General features: G+C 44.0%; 2 protein-coding genes and 1 pseudogene across 2 annotated transcripts; 1 reads left to right on the top strand and 2 right to left on the bottom strand.

The window, feature by feature from the left end:
- Positions 1-5,333: 5,333 nt before the first annotated feature.
- Positions 5,334-14,330, top strand: LOC125532605 (disease resistance protein Pik-2-like). Its single transcript, XM_048696607.1, has 4 exons — positions 5,334-5,579; positions 5,700-6,569; positions 12,368-13,152; positions 13,561-14,330. The coding sequence occupies exons 2-4, from the start codon at positions 5,746-5,748 to the stop codon at positions 14,328-14,330; spliced, it is 2,379 nt and encodes a 792-aa protein (XP_048552564.1). The 5' UTR covers positions 5,334-5,579; positions 5,700-5,745.
- On the bottom strand, positions 10,854-10,992 carry LOC125533310 (annotated as a pseudogene).
- A 1,445-nt stretch (positions 14,331-15,775) lies between the features above and the next one.
- LOC125532604 (disease resistance protein RGA5-like) lies at positions 15,776-21,113 on the bottom strand. Its single transcript, XM_048696606.1, has 3 exons — positions 20,278-21,113; positions 17,936-19,850; positions 15,776-16,039 (listed from the first exon to the last, which is right to left on the bottom strand). The coding sequence occupies exons 1-3, from the start codon at positions 21,111-21,113 to the stop codon at positions 15,776-15,778; spliced, it is 3,015 nt and encodes a 1,004-aa protein (XP_048552563.1).
- Positions 21,114-23,456: the final 2,343 nt, after the last annotated feature.

Below are 23,456 nucleotides of genomic sequence, written 5' to 3'. Positions count from 1 at the left end.
AACATTTTTTGAAAAAATAAGGAACAAAATTGAAAATGTGAACTTTTTTTGAAACTACGAACAACATTTTGTACACGCAAACGTTTTAAAAAAAACAGTAACAAAATTGAAAACACGAACATTTTTCAAAATTATGAATATTTTTTTAAAACCCAAACATTTTAGGAAATTCCCAAACAATTTTTATTTTGTGATTAATTTTTGAAAACATGAACATATTTTGAATTTGTGAACAAATTTTATAAATGCGAATAGTTTTTTGAAATCCACGAATATTTTTTGAATCTGTGAACAAAATTTTAAAATGCAAACATATTTGGAATCTCTAACTCTTTTCCATTTTTTAACATTCTTTTAAAAGAAGCAAAACATTTTTAAAATTCTCAAATTGTTTAGAATTTATGAAGAAAATTTGAAAACAGGAACATTTTTTGGAAAAAAAGAACAAATATTAAAAAATACGAACATTTGAAAACTTCCCTCCATTTGTTGGAAAGGAAAATTTAACTTGTCAAATGAAAAAAAATGAAGAAAGAAGAAAATAAAAGAAGAAAAAAGAGGAAAAGATGAAACCGGGACAAAAGAAAAACGAAAAAAAAACAGAAACAAAAATAGGAAATAGAAAAGAAGAGTTCAGGAATTGTTGAAAGTTTCCAAAACCGGAAAAAACCGACTCCCAAAACCAGGAACGCTGAAACGCTTTACAGGCTGCCCACCCCAAGTGCTCGATTGATCTGCGACAATTTGCCGCAGCCAGCGGCAAATAGGGTTTCACGTCGCTGCTTCCACATCGAAGCAAGAGAGAAAGAGGAAAGATTCGTTGACTCTGTCCAAGCGTAGTTGAATCCCTTCGATCTGTGGCCGGTGTTCTTCTGCCGGAAATGGGGCCCCGAACTAGAGACCTTTTACAGTACATCAAGTTATTTTGGACCGTTTATTTTTTCAGTCCAACGTTCCAGATTAAGCGATACTACAGAAGAAATCTGGTAGATTTAGATACATTAAAACTGAGCACATTCCCTGCCCTCCCAGACCATCAAGATTTCTGGCCGTCGGATGTTTGTTCCGGGTCGTTGCTGGCCGTCAGATGACTATCTAATCCCGTAATTAACCAATGGGCCGGGTGACCTAGGGAGGCTATTCCAGTGGAAAAATCGGTGGCCTCTGGTTGATTGGGCCAGGCAGCCCGTTTAGCGGTTGGTGAAAGAACAGCCCACCAATTAGATGGTGTGCGACGTCGCTTCAGTTCAGGTCAGGTCAAGGACATCGAAGGGGCGGCAATCCCTCCCTTCATTCTCCCTCGCGGCCGCCGACGAATCATCGCGCCTCCACGACGTTGACCAGCCACCGTCTGTCTTCCTTCTCCAGTTGCAGCAGAGAGGGGCTCAACTCTCAGACCAGTGAGGCGTGACACCATTGCCACATCCGACAGCGCCATGGCCCAGATCTCCACCGATGCGGAGGCGGCGCTTGGAGAGGCCATCGGGTTGGTGTTCGGGCGGTGGACAGCGCTGCAGGTGGCGGTGGGGCAGCAGCGACTCCCATGCCAACGTTGATCAATTCAGCGAATCAATCCTCTACTGGTTCTATCCCTCAAGGGTACGTACAGCTCCTTCAGCAATCAACATCCTCAGATAAATAAAATAATATGTTCCTTCTTGTCTCTTTGAGGCGGGATCCTGTAGTAAAGTTGATATTGTTTACTTTAGCATCTGAATTCTCCTAGATCTAGCGGCATGATCGTCAACTACTTGGCTTTCAGACCGGTGCAGCAAGAATGGTCTCCACTTTGTGGTTGCATGGGGCTCGAGCCTTAACGAATGATCATTGGCAGCGACCTAGGTTTGCCTCTACAAGAACAATTCGACAAGGGAAATGGGGGTACATGTCAACATTCGATGGAGTCCGCTGGTACAGATCATTCCCTTCCCTTTATCTTGCATATAATCAGTGTTCTCTGCTGGTTAGCATCTGAATTCTCCTAGATCTAGCGGCATGATCGTCAACTACTTGGCTTTCAGACCGGTGCAGCAAGAATGGTCTCCACTTTGTGGCTGCATGGGGCTCGAGCCTTAACGAATGATCATTGGCAGCGACCTAGGTTTGCCTCTACAAGAACAATTTGACAAGGGAAATGGGGGTACATGTCAACATTCGATGGAGTCCGCTGGTACAGATCATTCCCTTCCCTTTATCTTGCATATAATCAGTGTTCTCTGCTGGTTTGGATTTGTCCTTTCCGAGTGCATAGGATTAGCATTCCACAACAATCAGGATGTCACCCAGTTGATTGGAATTTTGAGCACAAAATCACAGACGTGTGTTCTTTATAGGAAAATTATTACGTCCAACTACTACAGTGGATCTATCAATATATAATGAGTAATGAAGATGGATCTTTTTTATTGAAGAGATTATAATATATAAGAGGATATTATGTTCAAAAAAAGAGAGTATATGTTTTTGGTATTCTTCTCGGTCATTATAGAATTGCACTATTACTATCAATAGGTCAACTGGTTCAGCTTTTCCTATAAATTGAACAAAATAAGGTCAAGGCTTTGAATTTACTTATCTACTTTTCGTGTTATCAAAAATAAAAGATAGTTCTCTACTTTTCGTCAACTGATTTCCTTTATCTCTATGTTAGAACCTCACTTTCTTCATGCTAACTTATCATCGACTTGCTCCTCCGCACAAGATTCTGAATGACCCACTCTTGTGCAGGTCCTGACATTCAGGTTATTTTTTCTACTTATCATCTGATCATCATGATATGGCACACGTTGCACATCATGAATTAGTTACAAAGAGAAGATACCTTTATTTTTTTTCCGACTGCCTCTTGAATGTTTCTAATATTGCTTGTAGAAAATTGTAAAATTTGTATACATGTCACTAACTCATCTCATTTGTCGGTTTATTCAAGGACATCCAGAACAGATGTGTTACCTTTTCATTTCTGCAACAGTAATTTGCAAAAAAAAATATCTTGGCAGGTCACGTCTCCCATTTGTTCTCTTTAGCTTTTAAGCATAGCAGTTTAGATATTTTAATATTGTAAACAGGAATGGGCATGATGATTTAAATTTCATTATAAATCCATATCTTCTTCGAATGCGTTAGTATATATAATGGCCACAATGGCACGTTCAATTTCCACTTATTCAAACGATCTAGCTTTCAATACAAGAAGAGACTTACTTACTCCCTTGTTTGTTGAGATGCTCAGAAACCACACTGAGAGGACTATTATCATATCTATGTTCAAACATGGAGTCACTAGAGGTAATAGTTTTGGTTTTCAAATATACCTACAACATACATATGTTGCCAGAAGTATATCTACGCACATGTATCTTGTGTTTACTCAACGCTCACCATAACTGTTGAACTGCAATTCTTTGCCCAAGTAGCTAATGTCTCCACCATTAACATATGGAAATATATCATTACAGACACATATACATGCATGCATATACATACAGTCTCAACACAGTGAATTCCCACTAATAAATCTGCTTCCCTGCCCTGCGTATCATGTAGTTGTGGAAAATATGCTCATGTGTGACATAAAGCTACCAATGTATGATATAGGGCATGAGAAATTTCTGTTTGAGTTAGGCATTTGATTTCTAACCTATTGCAAATTGTATCACAAGTAATGCCATCAAGTTTGTTATCGGAGTAAATAATCATATTGATAATTGATTTTCTTTCCTGATTTCATTGGTCTATTCTATCTTCAATTCAAGGGGAAGTTCTCTATAAATAGCATTACGATTTTGAAATTTGGCATCGTAAGGCTACGGCATGGAAGTAGCCCTGTTAACTTAATTCAACATGATAAGTATTTGTTTATGGCTCCATATAATTACATCAACCCCTAACATTAAAGTGTAAAAATGGATGGGCGCGGCAACGCGCGCCATCAATGATCTAGTATTCATGATTTAGGGGCACTTTGGGTAGTTCACTTTTATAAATCTTACAACCGTTCTTCTAAAAGCAAGCTCCCGAGTAGATTCCAATGACAGGATCGATCCAACCCAATCATTCCTTGAAATCTTGAATCACTTCCATACCTGTTGGGCGCTGCCCACTGCCACAAATTCTCAACGGGAGCTTCAGGTCAGCTGTTAGGCAGCAGATCGATCTCGTCAAGACCTCGACCAAGCCCAAGGCCGATTCAAATCCCAAAGCAATCAAAAGATCAAGCTAGCCAAAACGAGGCAGATCACAAGTATACTTATAAATCAATTAGCGCATGAATCAAGACCGGAGTACTTCTCACGTTAGCAATCAATCAAAACGTTTGTCAAAAGGGCACGGGTGTGCGGCTGGCGGAGGGGAGCCGTCAGCGGAGGAAAGCGGGCTGCATCAAGATGGTGGGGCAGGTGCTCCAGTCAGAGCACGACGGAGGACCTGTGGCGTCTGGTGGCTATCCGCACACAGCATGGAGGATGGTGTAGGAGACTCAAGGGCGCGATGGAGGACTTGGTGGCGGCCGACGGCTAGCCGCACATGACATGGAGGATGCTGGCAGCGACCGACGTCTAACCGCAGAGACATGGAGAATGGTGGCGGCGACCGACGTCTAGCTGCACACGCCATGGTGGACGGAGGCCTACCCGTGCCAGCATTATTTGATTCACGTGAAAGGATAAATCTAAGCACACGCCTAATAGAAAATTACCAAGTTATCCTTTGAGTCGAATCATATTAACCATCAGATCGACTTAATACTACCGATTAAATTAGGTAGTATGATGCACCGTAAAAACTCTCCCGAACTAGCCCTTCCTCGCCGGGTCCTTCGCCGTCACCGGCGCCCTCATCACCAAGTCCACCGCCGGCTGGCTTGACCGAGGACGACCTCAAGAGCTCCAGGTCCGTCCACCCAGGTGACGCCCGTTGTTTTGTCTTCGATCAGTTGATGTTTTCTGCTCTAGGCCGGCATGCAATGTTTTAATTTGGAGCTAATATTCCATTAACTACGGGGAACATCAGTTGCAATATTATATTAGGATGAGATTTTGGCATTGTGCCATTGTTGGTACTAATCATGGTAAGAACAATTCTAATCAAATGTACAAGTGGGCAAGTGGCTGAGAGCCTCGGTTGCAAACTTGCAATATTGTATTAGGATGCGATGAGCGTATTCGCGTAAGAACAAATGAACAACTCTAATTAAGTGTACAAGTGGGCATGATTTAGGGTTATTATTTTACTTTGATTTTCTTGTCCTGTGTCTGTGATCTTAATTCAATAGCGCAGTTTCCGGGTTGCTTCCTGGAGATGCTAGCTACTGGTAAATTAAGATTGTTGAGCCATCGTTAGGTGAGTGAAAAAGCAGCTTGCATCTAGTACAGACTCGAGCTTACCATCCCCTTTGTTCATGCAGTTCTCTGAGTTCTCCTCACTCCAAGCTATACACAAACAGAAACCCAAACGAGAGATAGAGTGAAGAGACAAGAAATAGCTAGAGGAATCGATGGCACCTATGGTGATCGCTGCACAAGAGCACTGATTTCACAACAGTAATTCTACCCACACGGAGCTCGCGGACTACATCGGGTGTGAGTGCTGTGCTGCTCATGTTTTGCTTCATTCCTTCTACTCATGTCTTTTGCTCGAACCGGTTCTGCCGATGTTTGCTTCGTTCAATCTGCTCATGTTATGCTACATCCGTGCTGCAGCTGTTGGATTAGTGACGGCCCAAGCTTCTGCAAAGGGAGGGGACCGATGGCACCTGTAGTGACCGCTGCACTAGGAGCGTTGGGTCCCCTGCTGGCAAAGCTGGCAGATCTGCTTGCCAAAGAGTGTGGCCGGCTGAAAGGTGTGCGGCGCGAGATACGCTCCCTCCGGTCTGAGTTCTTTACCATGCATGGTGCGCTTAAAAGCTATGCCAAGCTAGAGGATCCTGATGATCAGGTGAAGGAATGGATGTCGCTCGTGAGGGAGCTGGCCTATGATACTGAGGATTTCTTCGACAAGTTCATCCGCAAGCTCGGCGATGGTGGGGTTCATGACGCCGGCTTCAAGGATTTCTTTCGCAAGACGGCTCGCCGTTTGAAAACGCTTGGAGCTCGGCATGGAATTGCCAACCAAATCAATGACCTTAAGCTTCGTATCAAGGAGGTGAAAGAGCTCAAGACTAGCTACAAGCTCGATGATGTTGCTGGTAGGACCTCTGGCAATTCAGCCGTGGATCCCCGGCTGGCTGCTCTTTTTGCCGAGGAGGCACACCTTGTGGGTGTTGATGGTCCAAGAGATGATCTTGCCAAGTGGGTTATGGAAGATGAAAACAAGCATGGTCGCAAGGTGTTATCTATTGTTGGGTTTGGTGGATTAGGAAAGACAACGCTGGCAAATGAGATCTGTCGCAAGATTCAAGGGCATTTTGATTGTCATGCTTTTGTGTTGGTCTCCCAAAAGCCAGATACAATAAAAATTATCAAGGATATGATCTCCCAAGTGTCCTACAGCGATGAATTCAAGAAAGATATGGAGATTTGGGACGAAAAGAAATCCATTTCAAAGCTAAGAGAACTTCTACAAGAAAAAATGTAATTTCTCTGATTTTTGTTTCCATAAACATTGTGAAGATTGCTCGAAGCGTCTTACCTCGTTAGAGGCGACGGGTGCGTGTTTATATAGCAGGGGCCAACCCTGGATATGCATACATCGGTTGAGTACAACTTGGAGAACAAGAGAGGAGGAGATAAGGCGCAGGTAGTTGTGCTACGGGATTACAACAAGTTAAACCGTACAACTATCCTAACAGACTAGCTAACCTCCTAGAGATATAACCAAGTTATGCGTATGGAAAATATCCGGTGTTTAACATCCTCCCTTAATCACAACTTTGTCAAGTTGAGATTACGTTTAAACTCTTCAAAACTCTTTGTAGGCAATGCCTTGGTGAACCCGTCTGCAACTTGATCTCAAGAATGCACAAACCGAATCTCCAATTTTCTGCTTGCAACTCTCTCTCTGACAAAATGAAAGTCTATCTCAATATGCTTTGTTCTAGCATGAAAAACAAGATTTGCAGACAAGTATGTTGCACCAAGGTTGTCACACCATAAGCATGGAGTTTGAGTGCTTCTGACACCAAGTTCTCTCATCGGTGATTGAACCCAAATAATCTCTGCTGTTGCATTTGCCAACGCCTTGTATTCTGCCTCTGTGCTTGATCTAGAGACTGTAGCCTGTTTCATTGCACACCATGATATTAAGTTAGGTCCAAAAAATATAGCAAACCCACCAGTGGAACGTCTGTCATCAACACATCCGGCCCAATCAGAATCAGAAAATGCACTGACTAGTGTGGATGATGACTTGGTGAAGTTCAGACCAACATTCATGGTATTTTTCACATATCTCACTATGCGCTTTGCAGCAGTTCAATGAACTGTAGTAGGTGCATGAAGAAACTGGCATACCTTGTTAACATCAAAAGATAAATCAAGTCTAGTGAGAGTTAAGTACTGAAGAGCACCTACTAGACTTCTGTATTTTGTGCCATCCTCTTGACTCAAGAGTTCTCCTTCTGTGAGGGATAATTTTTCTGTGCTGGAGAGAGGAGTTAGTGACGGTTTGCATCCTTGCAATCCAACTCTTCTTACCAGATCAGTTGCATACTTTTCCTGTGAAAGATGAAGCCCATCCTTATGTTTCTTTACTTCAATTCCTAGGAAAAAGTGCAAGTCTCCTAAATCCTTGAGAGCAAACTCTGAATTTAAATCCTTCAGCAATGCTGTTATGGTCTCATTGGATGAGCTAGTAACAATTATATCATCAACATAAATAAGCACAAATATAGATGTATTTGACTTATTGTAAATGAACAATGAGGTGTCATATTTTGAAGGAACGAAACCAAGAGCCTGCAATTTCTGACTGAGACGGGAATACCATGCTCTGGGAGCTTGCTTCAAACCATACAAAGCTTTGTCAAGTCTGCATACATGGAAGGGTGCATTCTTGTCCTCAAAACCAGGAGGTTGTTTCATGTAAACTTCTTCCAGAACGCCATGAAGGAACGCATTCTGTACATCCAGCTGACGAAGGCTCCATCCCCTGGAAACAACAATTGACAAGACAAGGCGAATCGTTGCAGCTTTTACAACCGGACTGAAGGTGTCCTCATAATCTATGCCATAACGTTGTTTAAAGCCTTTCGCAACAAGTCTAGCTTTGTACCTATCTATAGTTCCATCAGATTTTCTTTTGATTCTGAATACCCATTTGCACTCAATCAAGTTTTTACCTTGCTGTGGGGGAACGAGGTGCCACGTCTTATTTCTCTGAAGTGCCATGTACTCTTCATCCATGGCCTTTTTCCACCTTGCATCACCAAGAGCTTCCTCAAGCGTATGCGGTTCTCCTGTAGAACATGCTAGTCCAAACTTGAGTACATGCTTATAATTGACAGGTTTAATTACACCTTTTTTAAGACGTGTACATGGTGGTGAAGCAGCAGCAGAATCAGTTTTCGCAAAGGATCGCGCCTGCTTAGGAGCTGCGCCAGCGGGCGATCCCAAGGGAGATTCTCTGGCTGATGTGTCAGCCGGATCCTCTGCGGTCGTGTGCTGAGTTGATGGCGAGGCAGATGGCGCAGAAGATCCCGACGGCCCATCATGCACCAATGATGACGCGGGGCCATACAGATCTGCCCCGGAGTCCGCGCATGGGCCATGCAGGGCCGCACCGGAGTCCGCGCCCGTCTGACGCAGGCGGCGCGTGTAGACGCGCACAGCATCCGGGAACCGCACACGCTCGGGCCCCGTAGCAGGCTGCCGCGTGTCACCCGCAGATTGGTGCGGGCCGGACTCCTTCGACCGGCGGGGCGACATGCGACGCGTGACGGGCGATGAGTGGAGACCGCCTATGGAGGAATCTGCTGGCGCGTTTGTCCATGCGGGTCCCGCACCTGTCTGCTGCGGAACGGATCCCGCGGCGGATTCTCTCGGCTGTTGTGCTGCAGATCCCGAGGGAGATTTGCCCCCTGGTTGGAGACACATGAATTGTTGCCCTGTTAAGCGAATTTCTTCAGCATTTTCCATCAAATTTTCTTTGCTGCGCGCAGCTGCATCATCACAAAACTCAGGAGCAATGTTATGAGGGTTAAGCAACAGTTGATCATCCAAGTTATTTCCCCCTTGATCAAAACCGGTTAGATTAGAAGGCAAAAGCAGAATCTCTTTTCGAAGAAGAGCACCGGCATTAGGATGTAAAGCAGTGAATGGAAATTTTGTTTCATCAAAGACTACATCGCGGGATATATAGACACGTCCGGTAGACACGTCAAGGCACTTCACGCCCTTATGCTGGGCACTATAACCAAGGAAAACACATCTTACGTTTGTTATAGGGCCTTAGGTTGGGCCAACATGCGCAGCCAAACACACGGAGAGATGTATAATCTGGTTTAGTGTGAAGGAGGCGTTCCATGGAGTTTCGTTGTTGATGACATGACTTGGTAGCATATTAATGATGTGAACAGCAGCAAGAAAGGCCTCATTCCAAAACTTGAGAGGCATGGAGGCACCGGCTAGAAGGGCCAGGCCGACCTCAACAATGTGTCTATGTTTTCTTTCGGCCGACCCGTTTTGTTGGTGGGCGCGAGGACAGGACACATGGTGAGAGATGCCAAGTGTTTGGAAAAACGAATTTAATTTTTCGTATTCCCCTCCCCAATCGGATTGGAGAGCAATGATTTTGGTGTCAAATTTTCGTTCAACGAGTGCTTGAAAATTTTGGAAGACTTGGAACACATCGGATCTTTTCTTAAGAAGATAGATCCAGGAGTATTTACTGAAGTCATCTATGAAACTTACGTAGTATGTATGTCTACCAACAGAACTGGGGGCAGGACCCCAAACATCGGAAAAAAATGAGTTGCAATGGCTTGGTAGAAATACTTGTAGAAATAGGATAAGGTAATTGATGACTCTTAGCACGCTGACATGAATCACAAATGGTTTCAACATGACGCTCATCCACATATGGGAGCTTATTTTTCCTAAGCACTCGTTCAACTAAAGAAAAATATGCATGCCCTAGTCGATCGTGCCACCGAGTTGAAGTAAGCTTGGCGACACCATATGCTTGCTTATTGAATCTTCTAAACTTGGGAATCAACGGGTAAATCCCTCGAACGCATCTACCTCGGTACAGAACCCTCTTCGTTGCCTGATCCTTAATTAAAAAGAAGAAAGGGTGAAACTCAAGGAATACATGATTGTCAAGGGCAATACGATGAACGGAAAGAAGATTAATGGAGGCACTAGGGACATGCAAGATTCTTCGGAGATGAATGTTTTTGTGTGGGGTTTTAATAACTGAATGACCAATGTGTTTAATCCTCATACCTGACCCGTTGGCGGTGTGAATTTGATCTTGGCCGCGGTACTTCTCTCTCACGGTGACCTTTTCGAGTTCACCCATGATGTGATTGGTTGCGCCGCTGTCGACATACAAGTTGGTGTCGACACCGTAGGATCCTTCAGCTGCCCCTGCTACCTTCTCGTCCTGAGAGGAGTCGCCTTCATCCTTGTCGAACCTGTACCAGCAATCTTTAGCAGAGTGACCTGGTTTACCACAGATTTGGCATCGGATGGCATCTGGACGGGAGGTTTTGGAGGAGTTGCGGCGGCCCCTGTTGTTGGTGTAGGAGGGCCGACCGCCGCCGCTGGAGCGCTGAGTGTTGGTGTTGCTGCTGTTGTCGCCGGGCTTGCCCTTGTTCCTCTGCGGGCCGCGGTAGCGAGACCCACCACGGCCACCACGGGAGGCGACGTTGGCGGACGACTTGAACCCAATGGCGTTGTGGAATAGCGCCGCCCTCTGATCAAAGTTGATCATCTGAGCGAACAGATCTTCGAGGGTGACCGGCTCGGTGCGGGCATCAAGGGCCGACACCAACGGCTGATACTCCATGTCCAGCCCGCCGGTGATGTAGGAGACCACCTCATCCTCGTCCAGCGGCTTGACCAGCAGCAGCTAGTTCGTCGGCGAGGGAGCGCATGTAGGCGAAGTAGGTACCCACAGATTGGGTCCCCTTCTGTGCGTTGGAGAGGGCGATGCGGATGTTGTTCACACGCGACCTGGACTGCGATGAGAACATGTTCCCAAGGGCAGTCCAGAGCTCGTGCGCCTTGCGGATGGAGGTGACCTGGACAAGAACTTCTCGAGATAAGTTAATCAGGAGATGCCCAAGTACCTGTTGATCCTCCCTGACCCAAGAATGATGTAGAGGGTTCGGGACAGATTCATCTTTTCCTTCCTTGTTCTTGGTGATGATGGTCTTCTCTGGCTCCGGGGTGGTTCCATCGGCATAGCCGAAGAGACCGGCACCGATGAGTTGTGGCGTGATCTGTGCACGCCAGAGGACATAGTTCGTCCTCGTGAGCTTCTCCGTGACCTGCCCGTTTATGCTGGACATGGGTGCGGCGGAGGAGGATGACATGGTGGAGCGGTTGGTGGTGATGATATTGTGAAGCTAGATGTAATGGAAGAAGGAGGCTCTGATACCATGTGAAGATTGCTCAAGCGTCTTACCTCGTTAGAGGCGACGGGTGCGTGTTTATATAGCAGGGGCCAACCCTGGATATGCATACATCGGTTGAGTACAACTTGAAGAACAAGAGAGGAGGAGAATAAGGCGCATGTAGTTGTGCTACGGGATTACAACAAGTTAAACCGTACAACTATCCTAACAGACTAGCTAACCTCCTAGAGATATAACCAAGTTATGCGTACGCAAAAATATCCGGTGTTTAACAAACATGTCTCGTTGTAAGCAGTCATTATTTTAACCTCTTATTTCTGCATCTATTTCTATTTTTTTCAAGAACTAAAATAACTATGTAGTTATGAAATATAATGGTACAATTTTGATTCCAGAACTTTGCCGAAATGGTCAGCACAAGAAAAGAACTAAAACTATTGCTCAAGTTTACGAAAAACAATTCAGTTACAATTTAGAGGCACGCACATAAGAATATGTGCCCATCCTTAGAGTTAAGAGAGGCATGACATCAATGTTATCTCAACAAATAAAAGCTACCACTCGGGTGCTCTTGTGTGTAAGTAAATCCAAACTTGTTGAAGCCATACCTCACACCTCCACTGTCCAGTAGTAAGAGTTTGCAATATAAGTTTGCTTCTCTACCCTAATAATCTATCGACACAAAAATTCAAGCAAATGTTGATGTAAAGGGTTGCAATTTCGTTGAAATTGGCCTTATATATTTGGAAAATAAGCTGTATTAAGTGTGATACCCGTACTTTACTATAGTTTGAGTACGTGAAGAATATGTAATATCATTATTGATTGATGTTATTTGTTGACATCTATCAGGTATCTTGTTATCATTGATGATATATGGTCTATAGTGGCATGGAATGCTATCAATTGTGCATTTCCAGAGAACAGCTGTTCTAGCAGAATTGTAGCTACTACACGCATAATGGAAGTAGCTAGCTCTTGTTGTCCAGGTCCTGATGACCAGATCTATGAAATGAAACCTCTAAGTGACCCTCACTCTGAAAGACTATTTTTTAGAAGAATCTTTGGATCAGAGAATTGCTGCCCTCACATGTTTATTGAAGTTTCGAAAGCTATCTTGAAAAAGTGTGGAGGCCTACCATTGGCAATTATCAGTATATCTGGTCTACTAGCTAACAGACCACGTGTCAAAGAAGAGTGGGAGAAGGTGAAAAGATCAATTGGTTCTGACTTGAACAGAAACCAGAGTCTAGAGGGAATGAAAAACATACTGTCCTTGAGCTATAATGATCTTCCACCACACCTCAAGACTGTCTTGTTGCACTTAAGTAATTTCCCTGAGGATTATGTGATTGACAGAGAAAGGTTGGTGAGGCAATTGATTGCGGAAGGCTTTATTTCTGAAGAGCGTGGGAGGAGCTGTCAAGAGGTTGCAGAAAGTTATTTTTACGAGCTTATCAATAAAAACCTGGTCCAACCAGTGGGCATTGGTTATGATGGGATGGTTCGTGCCTGTCGAGTTCATGACATGATGCTTGAACTTATCATTTCAAAATCCATTGAAGAAAATTTCATCACTGTGGTCAATGGCAGCCAAACTATTTGGGAAAATTCTCAGTGTTTTATTCGACGATTATCGATCCAGGACATTATTGAGCAGGAGCTTGCATCTGTATTGGCAAAGAAAGATCTAAGCCATGTCCGATCTCTTATAATACCATCATCAGGTTGCATCAAGCACTTGCCCAGTCTTACTAAGTTTGAAACTTTACGTGTACTAGATTTTCAAGGTTGCCAGGGCCTGATAGAGTATGATATGGATGGTATGAAAAACCTGTTCTAGCTAAAGTACCTAAGCTTTAACCGCACAGGCATATCGGAGCTACCATGTGGAATTGTGATGCTACATGATCTAAAGACGCTTGATTTTAGGAATACAATAGTCAAATAATTGCCTTCTAGAATTGTTCAGCTAACTAAACTACAACATCTACTCAGTGGCTCAAATCAGTGGAAGCTACCAATCGGGATTGGGAATATGAAAAACTTAAGGGAGATCACAGGCTTTGACATTACCATGAGTTCAGTAGGTGCAATGAAGGAGCTAGGGAGCCTGATCAATTTGAAGGTACTCCGTGTACTGTTCATCGTGAAAGATGAAGAATCTCAAGAGTACAAGAGTCATGCAGAGATATTTCATTCCTCACTATGCAAGCTTGGCAGCTACAAACTCCAGTCTATGCGGATAAGTGCTGATAGTCCATCTCTTTTTGGGTTATTAGATTCCTGGTCTCCCCTTCCAACTCACCTCCAAAGATTTGGGATGGGCACCCATTACTGTTTATCAAAACTGCCAGAGTGGATTACTCCAGCACTCACAAGTCTTGCATACCTGAACATTAAGTTAAGTGTAATAACAGAGGAGGTTCTTGGCATACTTGGAGACCTGTCTTCATTACTTTATCTGAGACTTTATACTACCAACACGGTCCATAAAGACATGCTTGTTTTACAAGGCAGAGGATTCCGATGTTTGAAGAATTTCCTTTATAAACCTTTTGGTGTAGGTGCAGGGATCCTTTTGTTTGAGGAAGGGGCACTGCCAAAGCTCGAGGAGCTTAAGCTGTGGTTCTCTGTATCAATGGCAAAGGCCTATGGGTTCTACTTAGGTATTGAGCACCTCCCATATCTGAAAGATGTGCGAGTTGGTCTTCAGAGCTGGGATGCCACATCTTCTGAAGTTGAGGCTGCAAAAGTTGCCATAAGGAATGAAGCAAGTCTCCATCCCAACCATCCCAGATTGACTCTCGAATGAAGAAATGAATAATGACAGGATGTATGGCTACTTTTACTATTACGAAATTCAAATAGTTCATGCTGTCTGCAATCTAGTTAGTTGGTTTTTCCCCTTGAATATATGTGTACTTTCTCCACATATTCAAGAAGCTTCTTGACGGGCTGATACTCTTATCTTTTAGGAAAATTGTTCAACTAAAAAACAACTGCGGGTGTTTTAACTGGAATCGTGTCCTGAAGCTACTATTCTCGTTGCCTGAAACTCAAATAAAAGTGGCCTACGTACAGATGCTATTTGATCTATGATATTCATTTTTATTTTGGGGGGATGATATTCATTTTTTCTTGGCGTGTGAACTTGGAATCAGACTGTTTCAATTTATTTACTGCATCTGTGTGGAGCTTTGTCTTCATGTACACCAGTACTACTTGATTGTAACTTAAATATTCAGACAAAAACTGGTTCAGTCAAGAGTCACTCGCTTCCGTTCTGTCTATTCAACTGGCAGCCACAGTTACATCCTGAAATTCATTCATTGTTTCAGTTAGTTGCAAATATTCACAGCTGAGGTTTCGCTGAGCGCTCTTAACTTTATTATTCAGAATTTCATTATGAGATACAGCAATTCTGAACCCTGTCATTGTTTATATAGTAGGCCCAGTATACCGGCTCGGTTTGATAGCAGAATATTTTCTAAGTATTTCGAGAATACCATAGTTTTCTTAGAATGCCATAGTATTATTTACTTTGAGGTTTTAATTATCCAAAAACATTACTAGTATTAATAGTAGAGTAGATTTACAAAGACAGAGTATTTTCTCTGTTTAAGAAAAACCTGGACCTGTTTTTTTAAATGGAGCGGCCGCAGGGCGCTAGCGATTCACAACAGCTCAACTCGCCTTGTCTCGCTCCCACGCCGCCGTGGACGATGCACTGTGGTCTTCAGAGATGCTCCGTCCAGCGCAGCTCCACCGCGGATGGTCATGTAACCTGTTACTCTACATCTGATTAAGTTTTTTTTTTTGTTCATCTAAGCTTCAGAGGACATGTAGCACATTCACAACGTTCCCATGTTAGTCGCATCTAAGAATTTTGGGCATTTAAGCTTTTAGCAATTGGTAGGGTTTTTTTTTTTGGACAGGCAATAGCAGGAGCTCTGCTTTTTCATTTAGTAAGGAGAGGGAAAAACAAGGTGTACAGACAAATGGGAACTGAACTTCAGAAAACTGGATATTCTCTCTTTCCTTTGAAGGTCCTGCGGTTGTGCTCTTTTCACAAATTCCACGCCACATAGGCTGCAGTGGTAAACTTAAGGCTTGGTCAGGGGGATTTTGAGCAGAGTAATATTCTTCTCCACCACTCCTTGATAGAGGTAGCCTGGGAGCTAATCTGAGCCGTATCGCCGTCCGAGTCCTTGAATTGGTGCCAGACTTATTTGATGCACAGATTTGAGCATGAGACCGTCAGGTGCACGGCCGATTCAAGAACTTGATCACGACAGGAGCAATGAGCAGCATGTGTCCATCCTCTGGCAAGCAGACAGTCTGGCGTCCAGTTCCGGTTTTGTAACAGCAGCCACGTGTAGGATCTGATTTTGGGATGCGCCATATGCCGTTGAGGTCCGGCCTCGCAGGCCAAGTCGAGAACTGGAAACCATAGTCGGAGGCAGCAGAATAGCGCCCGTCGGCTATGTCGTCAGGTTCAATGGTTAGTTGGGTGTTCTGAATCTTGCACCATACACAGAGAAACTGATCTAAGGCATCCAGCGACCTCCCTCGCAAGCATCACGAACAGAGAGGGTTCTTTGGTGTGGCCAGTTTGTACAGATTGGGAACAAGGAATTGTGGGACGTCACGTCACCAGCCAGCCAACTGGTTTTTTTCTTTGTGAGTATTACTTCCTCCGTCCCAAAATAGATGACTCAACTTTGTACTAACTTTACTAAACTTAGTACAAAGTTTTTTTTTTAAAAAGAGGATGATCCCCGGCCTCTGCATCTGGGAGATGCATGCGGCCACTTTATTGATTATTCTCGGGGACCTTACAAAATATTACAACAATATGCCCGAATCCACCATCTTGGCTACATATGCCACTACTCCTATCCATATGATGAAGGGATGCTAGCTGGGCCAAATACCCAGACCACTCACCTAAGCCTATCATCAAAAGCCAGAAGCCGCCAGAAGCCCCAGCCGAGCCACGTACCGGGTCTGGGGCATAAACTGGTCTGACGCACTCACAAGTGTTGCCGCCATCATCCTCCACAGGCCCGTCTTCAGAGCAGATATTGAGGCTTCTACCTCGTCAGGCCACTCTGTCATCGACGCCACCATGACGCCAGACAACTACCTCCTCCCGCGCGAGTCCATCACCGTGCATCGGACGCCGAGTCTCCACTGCGCCACGCCGCCGAGATCCATCGTCATCAATGTGTAGGATGAAGCACCGCTCCACCAAAAAAGCCGCCCACTGGTCCTTCGATCCCGTGTACGCCTCCAAGAATGACGCCCCCAAGGAGGAAACGACACCAACGTGCCGCCGTCATCCGATCTACTAATCTAGGGTTTCCCCCGGAGGTAGTAAATAGAGGTCTGGAGCTTCTCCGCGGCGATGCCTTCAAGAAGGTAATGACACAAAAGAGTGCCGCCAACGCCGGTCTTGGCATCAAGCCGAGAACAAGGTTTTCACCTGGATCCGCTCGAAGAACCTCCATCAAGCATCGTGTGCACGGGTCGCCGCCGATCTGAGCCGCCGCACATCGAGCAAGCCGCACCGGGTAGATCAGATCTGTCCGGAGGGCAAACCACGCATGGCGCCGACCCAACCACCAGGCCCTCCATGCCGCCACCACCGATCCGAGGTCAGATGGTCCGTCGCTGCAGACCCGGCCGCCGCCGCCGAACGCAGCCAAGGGAGTAGTTAGTTAGTACAAAATTGAGTCATCTATTTTGGAACGGAGGGAGTAGTTGTTACTGCTGCCTTACTTCTCCATCTGCTATTTTTCCGCAGATTCATACTGTGGCGTGCTCCACTTGGGTGTATTCTGCGTATGCTTATAAAAAGATCTAAATTTCAGGTACAGGATCTCATTACTGTCTGTAGTTCAGGAATATGAAAGCAGAAATGGTTTCTTCATTTCAGGAAAATGGAGTCAACCATTAGCTGCACATGAAGGAATGCACATCTTCATCTTGCAGTAACAGATAACTACACAAGGAAATATAGATAGCGCGTCGGAAAATGCAAGAAGCCACATTCTCTCAAACATGGGAGTGCATCAGCGCCACACTCTTGTGCTGCTTCGTCTTCTTCCGATTCGTCCTCTGTTTCCTTCTAGGAAACATAATGTCAAGCCATCTTATTCTTTTGATTGGGAAACTGTAAAAAGGCTCTCATAGAGACCTTTTCTTCCGATTCCTATTCTTCCAATTCATTTTCTTCCGATCCTTCATTGAAACCCATATGCAAAACATGTGAGAAAGAAAGAAAAATGAATAATGTTTTTTTTTGTCGGTAAAAGATAGTAAAAAATGAATAATGTTGGTTGTGTGAGACGGAAGCCAAAAGAGCTTACCATAACAACATATAGCAAGGCTGGGACGGTTGGGATGGGCTCTCACTGCAAACCTTAGTGCAGCCTTGGCTTCCTCCAACTTTAGAGGGTTGCCATCCTCATTCCAGAGGACAACATCGACTCGCTTGAGGGAAGATAGGTGTGCCATGTTCACGTCCAACTTACCACTCCCAATGTCGGACGCCCGGGCATAAAACTTGAGGAGTTCAAGCCTTGGCATCGCTCCTCCTGGAAACATAGATGGTGTTGTCGTGAAATACTCGAATCTACACTCCCTTGCACATGGGAATTCATAAGTGTCGGTGTTGAAGATGTATTGAGTCTGAACTTCAGTAGACTCTAGTCTCAGATGACAAAGAGCCGGCAAGGTCCCAAGTATTTTAATGTCCTTCCCTCGCACCACATCCACGGAGATATGCAGGTAGGATAGGAGGGAAAGCGAAGAAGAATGAATCCAGCCAGGCAACATGGAGGTGCATCCGCGGAACACAAGGGCACGGAGGTACGGAGGGGGCATCCAGCAGTCCCAGCTGATATCAAACCTTGTGACTCCATAACTATCAACCGTTAGACGTTGCAATTTTTGCAGATTGGCAAGGGACAACACCAAACAGTCACATATGCTCTCATTTCGTCCCTGCCACCGAAGGTTGAGCACCCTCAGCTCTTTCAGCTGCCCTATCTCCTTCTCAATTTCATTAGAACCGTCCACATACAGTCCACTCAACTCTTCTATGGACGCCAAGTTTCCAATTCCAACCGGCATTTTCATACGCACATCAATGTATAGGCACATCAAACATCCTAGCCGAGTAATAGTTGATGGCACCACGGATCGTGTTGCTCTTATATCCAGTGTTCCTCTTAAGTCTAGTGTCTGCAGAAACTGTAACTTTCCTATCTCAGTAGGGAGCTCCCCAGCATGTGTATCTCTTAACCCTAAGTACCTCAGGTGTACTAACTTCATGACATACCCAAGATCAACCTCATGTGTACTTGCCCAACGATTTGAGCTGCTTAAATCTAATACACGTAGAACTCGAAAGCATGAAACAGACTGGATTTGGTCATCAATCACACTATAGAAAGTAACAGACCTCACTTGTGCCATGAGTATGGTAGAGACCTGAGGGCCGGTGAGCTGTGACATGCTATTCTGAAATGATAACCTGCGAACCTTTCGGTGTGGATTATGTGTTCTTCGATCTGTACCATTCAATATTGTAACAAAGTTTTCTTCACTTGACATTGAGCATATTACATCAAGAACCATATCATGCACACGACAAGCATCTGCTTTGCCTTCATCATTAATGTATAATGGCTGCATCATGTTTCTATTTATAAGATCATTGAAGTAGGTCTCTCCAATATCATATAGTGATCCTGTTTCTTGTGTTCCACGATGGACAAAGCCTTCAGCTATCCACATCCATATAACCTGATCTCTCCAGACCACTATATCTTCTGGAAACATACTCATATATAATAAACAAGTCTTCAAATGCGAAGGTAGATCATAATAGCTAAACAATAGTATCCTTTGCATCTCCTCCATGTTAGCATCTTTTGTGAGTCCATGGCCAATAGAATGGAGAAAATCATACCATTGGTCCTTTGTTTTTACATGGTGGTCACTAGCCAAAATACTTGCTATAGTAATGATGGCTAGTGGTACTCCGCCACATTTCTTCAAGATATCGTTAGATACTTGTTCCAATTCATGAGGACACCCACTCTCTTGTGTAAATATTCTTTTATAGAACAGTCTCTGGGAGTCATCATTAGAAAGAGGTTTCATGTTGTAAATCATATCATCAATAGATAGGCAACATGCTTTAGAGACACTGACTATGCGTGATGTTGTTATTACTCGACTGCAGAGATTGCTGCAAGATAGAGCACACTTAATTATCCCCCATGCTGTGGTACTCCATATGTCATCAATTACGATGAGATACCTGAGTGATTTTCGAAAGTGTTAGTCTACGAATCGGTTGAAATACATGTAGGTCTCTATTAATATTTGCAACAAGGTTGTACTTGACTAGTAAACACGAGGTGTTTTGGCAAAGATTTGTGTGTGTGTGTGTGGGGGGGGGGGGGGGGGGGGGGGGGTTTCTTTGAAAAATGAAAATTCAAATGGGTGGAAAAGTAGTTTCAATTGGAAAATTCATATATAATACTCCCTCTGATCCAAAAAAAGTGTGTGGTTTTAATTCAAATTTGAACTAAAGCCACAACACTTTTTGGGTTGGAGGGAGTACAAAAGCAAGGCAATATATAGCAAGGAGATATATACCCAAAAGAAAATGACACTTTGTTGTTGATTGGCATTATGTTTGCATGGCTAAGCAAAAAAATGAACTTCTATTGCTATGAACATACCTCTTTTCATGAAGGAACATTTTTATTTCATCGATGAGTTGCCCTTCATCCCTAATAGCTTCATTGATGGTTGCGAACTTGGTCTTGTCAAGTTCATATAACAGCTTCTTGAAAATCTTCTTCATGTCAGGATTTTGAGACACCGAAACAAAAGCTCCGCAATCAAATTGCCCTTTGATCTTGTCATACACTGCTCTGGCAAGAGTTGTCTTGCCCAGCCCACCAAAACCAACAATAGATATTATCTTTAAATGTTGCTTTGTACTCTTGTCACCCTCTGTCAACATATCGATCAGTTCGTCTCGTGTATCTACAATGCCAACAAGCTCCGTGACATCTTTGTACACAGCCTTGAGGCGAGGATCAATGGTATCACCTCTATTGTTGGTGTGTAGATCAAGCATGTACCTTTGACGTAGCTCACCCAGCTCCTTGGCGAGGTCTTGTGCTTCTTGGATGGCGTTGGAGATCTGATGGAGTGCCTTGCCCTTTCTGAACAATTTGGTGGTCTTCCTCAGGAACTTCTTTATTTTGTTCTTGATATTGTTCGGGCCAAGCTCATGGCTGTCCTCCTTTGCCCACACCATAAAGGTGTCGACCGCATCGTCCATATCATATGAGAGGTCTCTGACCTTGCCTGCCCAGACCCGAACCTGCTCCTCTAGTTTCTCTTCGTGCATCTCACCCACTTTTCGGAGAACGACGTGCATCATCTCCATCTCCGTGAGTAGAGATTTGACGCCTTTCCTGACACGCTTCTCTAGGTTGTACTCATCGGAGAGCAGCTCCCCGAGCTTGCGCAGGAGGGGGATCATTGCCCCAGTTACCAGATCCATGGACTTGATTGCTTTTGTGAATCGGAAACAATTTTGGTACTCGAGGTTGTGGTAGTGTTTTGGGGTAGAAATTGCACAAGGTGAGAGTGGTAGGCACCACACATACATATATTAGTTTGCGTGTGTGGGTGTGCGTGGAACATGTGAAGGATACAAGATCTCATTGTTCAATGGTTCCCTTGAACTAATCGATCGTTGGCGAATGGGACAAACAGACGTAGAATTAATGGGGTGTGAGGATATATTAATTTAATGAAAACAAAATAGAAAGATTAACTAACAGCTAGGAGTGGTCAGCTAAGTATGGAGGGCTAATTAACATCATCCATTACACCCTGTATTGAATCAATACAAAAAGGCTACAATCTACTAGTACTTGTATCTCTTTTTTAAAATAAAAAACTGAAAAGTGCATAGGTTTAAATTTTTTTCCAAATCATTGCCATTTCTTTATGTGGAGATACACTACTTACGAATATGCTCACCTTCATTTGCGGGCTTGACATAAAACACAAACGGAGTGAAGTGTGACACAGAATGGTGTTGCCAATGGATCCGGCTTGCCTGCTCCCTTCCCGTGCTCCCATCCGTGCTCCCACCTCATCCAACGGCTGTCTTTTTTTCTTTTTTCTTTCTAATCTAATCATCTCCCCCCTGATTTTAAGAGGGTGGGGCCGGGCCTTATTTTGTTCCAATCAAATCAAGCCACGTATGCGGGAGCACGGATGGGCACACGGGAGGGGAGTAGGCAAGTCTTGTCCGTTGCCAATGTTTGCTAGGGAGTACTCATCTGTATCAAAATATAAGACATTTTTCGGCACTATAAAAACATCTTATATTTTGAAATGGAGAAGTATTTTATATCGTCATTGTTGTCCATAAAATCAGAATTTTTATGGGGAAGTAACTTAGCGTTGTGCTTGAGTACACTCAATAATATTTTTTTGTGAATTTTGATTCACCCTATTCCTAGCAATCAAGAGATTGACTATTTTAATACTATTTTGGGGTGCAAGCGTAGTGGTGTTTGTGACAACTAGAAAAACCGAATGCTTCCCGCTTTAGTATTTTTTTTCGAAAAGGGGAACTCTCCGGCCTCTGCATCAGAGCGATGCATACGGCCACAATTATAAATAAATAAAATAGTTCAACAAGGTCTTGCAATCTGCTGCAAAAAAGTAGGCTGGCTCACAAAGAGCTAGAAAAACAAAAAAGGCCCAAAAGGCACAACCGGCTGGCATAAGATAGATAGATAGGTAAACTAATCGCCTATCCTATTACATAACCGTCATCCAAACCGGCTGAAGATATCCCGCGCTACCATCTCCCACCGGACATATCCAGTAACCAAACGCTCTCTGGCCTCAGTCGGAGTGAGTAAGGACCATATACGGATTAGCGCAGTAGCCCGGAATAAAACCTGCAAAAAAGAATAGTTGTTCTGTTAAAAGCCAAATTATTTCTGCAGTTCCAAATTGCCCATAACAACGCACATGCTCCTACTCGAATTTGTCTAGATGTTTCGGCCTCTATACCAACAAGCCACATTCCAAATAACGACCTAGCCGAATCCGGAGGAGTAATGTTAAAGGCAATTTGCACCGAGCGCCACAACACTCTCGCCAACGGGCAATCAAAGAAAAGATGCTGGATAGTTTCATCCCGATCACAGAAACTATACCTAGTAGAACCTCTTCAGTTGCGCTTAATCAAATTATTTTTTGTTAGAACGACTTGTTTATGTACAAACCACATAAACACTTTGATTTTCAGAGGAACCTTAACTTTCCAAACATGTTTTGAACTAGGAATAACACTAGAGTTGATGACATCAATGTACATCGACTTGACTGTGAATTCCCCAGATCTAGTAAGCTTCCAACACAACTGATCGGGCTGATGAGTAAGCTGAACCTCCATCAGTCTACTCACCAGATGAATCCAAGCCTCCCACCGGTCCCCAGCAAGCACCCTCCTAAAGTGAATATTAAGGGGAGCGGATTTCAAACTCGTTGCAACCAGAGCATCACGTCGCTGCACAATACGATATAGCGACGGATACTGAAGAGCCAGCGGCGTATCACCAAGCCAAGTATCCTCCCAGAATCGAGTGTTATTGCCATCACCGACAATAAACTTTGTTCTATTAAAGAAAGTAGCTTTGACCCTCATTAGCCCCTTCTAGAAAGGCGAATCAGTTGGTCTAACTATCACCCGCGACAAGGTCTTAAGAGTACAGATACTTGTTACGAAGAATCTGCGCCCAAGTTGCCTCAGTCTCGGCAGATAACTTATATAGCCACTTACTGAGAAGGCATCTGTTCTTGACTTCAAGGTTCTCAA

Source organism: Triticum urartu, chromosome 1, assembly GCF_003073215.2.
Source record: "Triticum urartu cultivar G1812 chromosome 1, Tu2.1, whole genome shotgun sequence".
Classification (NCBI taxonomy): domain Eukaryota; kingdom Viridiplantae; phylum Streptophyta; class Magnoliopsida; order Poales; family Poaceae; genus Triticum; species Triticum urartu.
This window is presented reverse-complemented; position numbering and strand designations above follow the sequence as displayed.

Coding starts and splice junctions, on each gene's coding strand:
- LOC125532605 (XM_048696607.1), top strand. CDS start 5,746: ATGGCACCTGTAGTGACCGCTGCACTAGGAGCGTTGGGTCCCCTGCTG. Junction 6,570..12,367: donor GAACTTCTACAAGAAAAAAT/GTAATTTCTCTG, acceptor GACATCTATCAG/GTATCTTGTTATCATTGATG. Junction 13,153..13,560: donor GTGTTTTATTCGACGATTAT/CGATCCAGGACA, acceptor GGAATATGAAAA/ACTTAAGGGAGATCACAGGC.
- LOC125532604 (XM_048696606.1), bottom strand. CDS start 21,113: ATGGATCTGGTAACTGGGGCAATGATCCCCCTCCTGCGCAAGCTCGGG. Junction 19,851..20,277: donor ATGTTCCTTCATGAAAAGAG/GTATGTTCATAG, acceptor AAAATCACTCAG/GTATCTCATCGTAATTGATG. Junction 16,040..17,935: donor AGGCTGCACTAAGGTTTGCA/GTGAGAGCCCAT, acceptor GTATGGTGCAAG/ATTCAGAACACCCAACTAAC.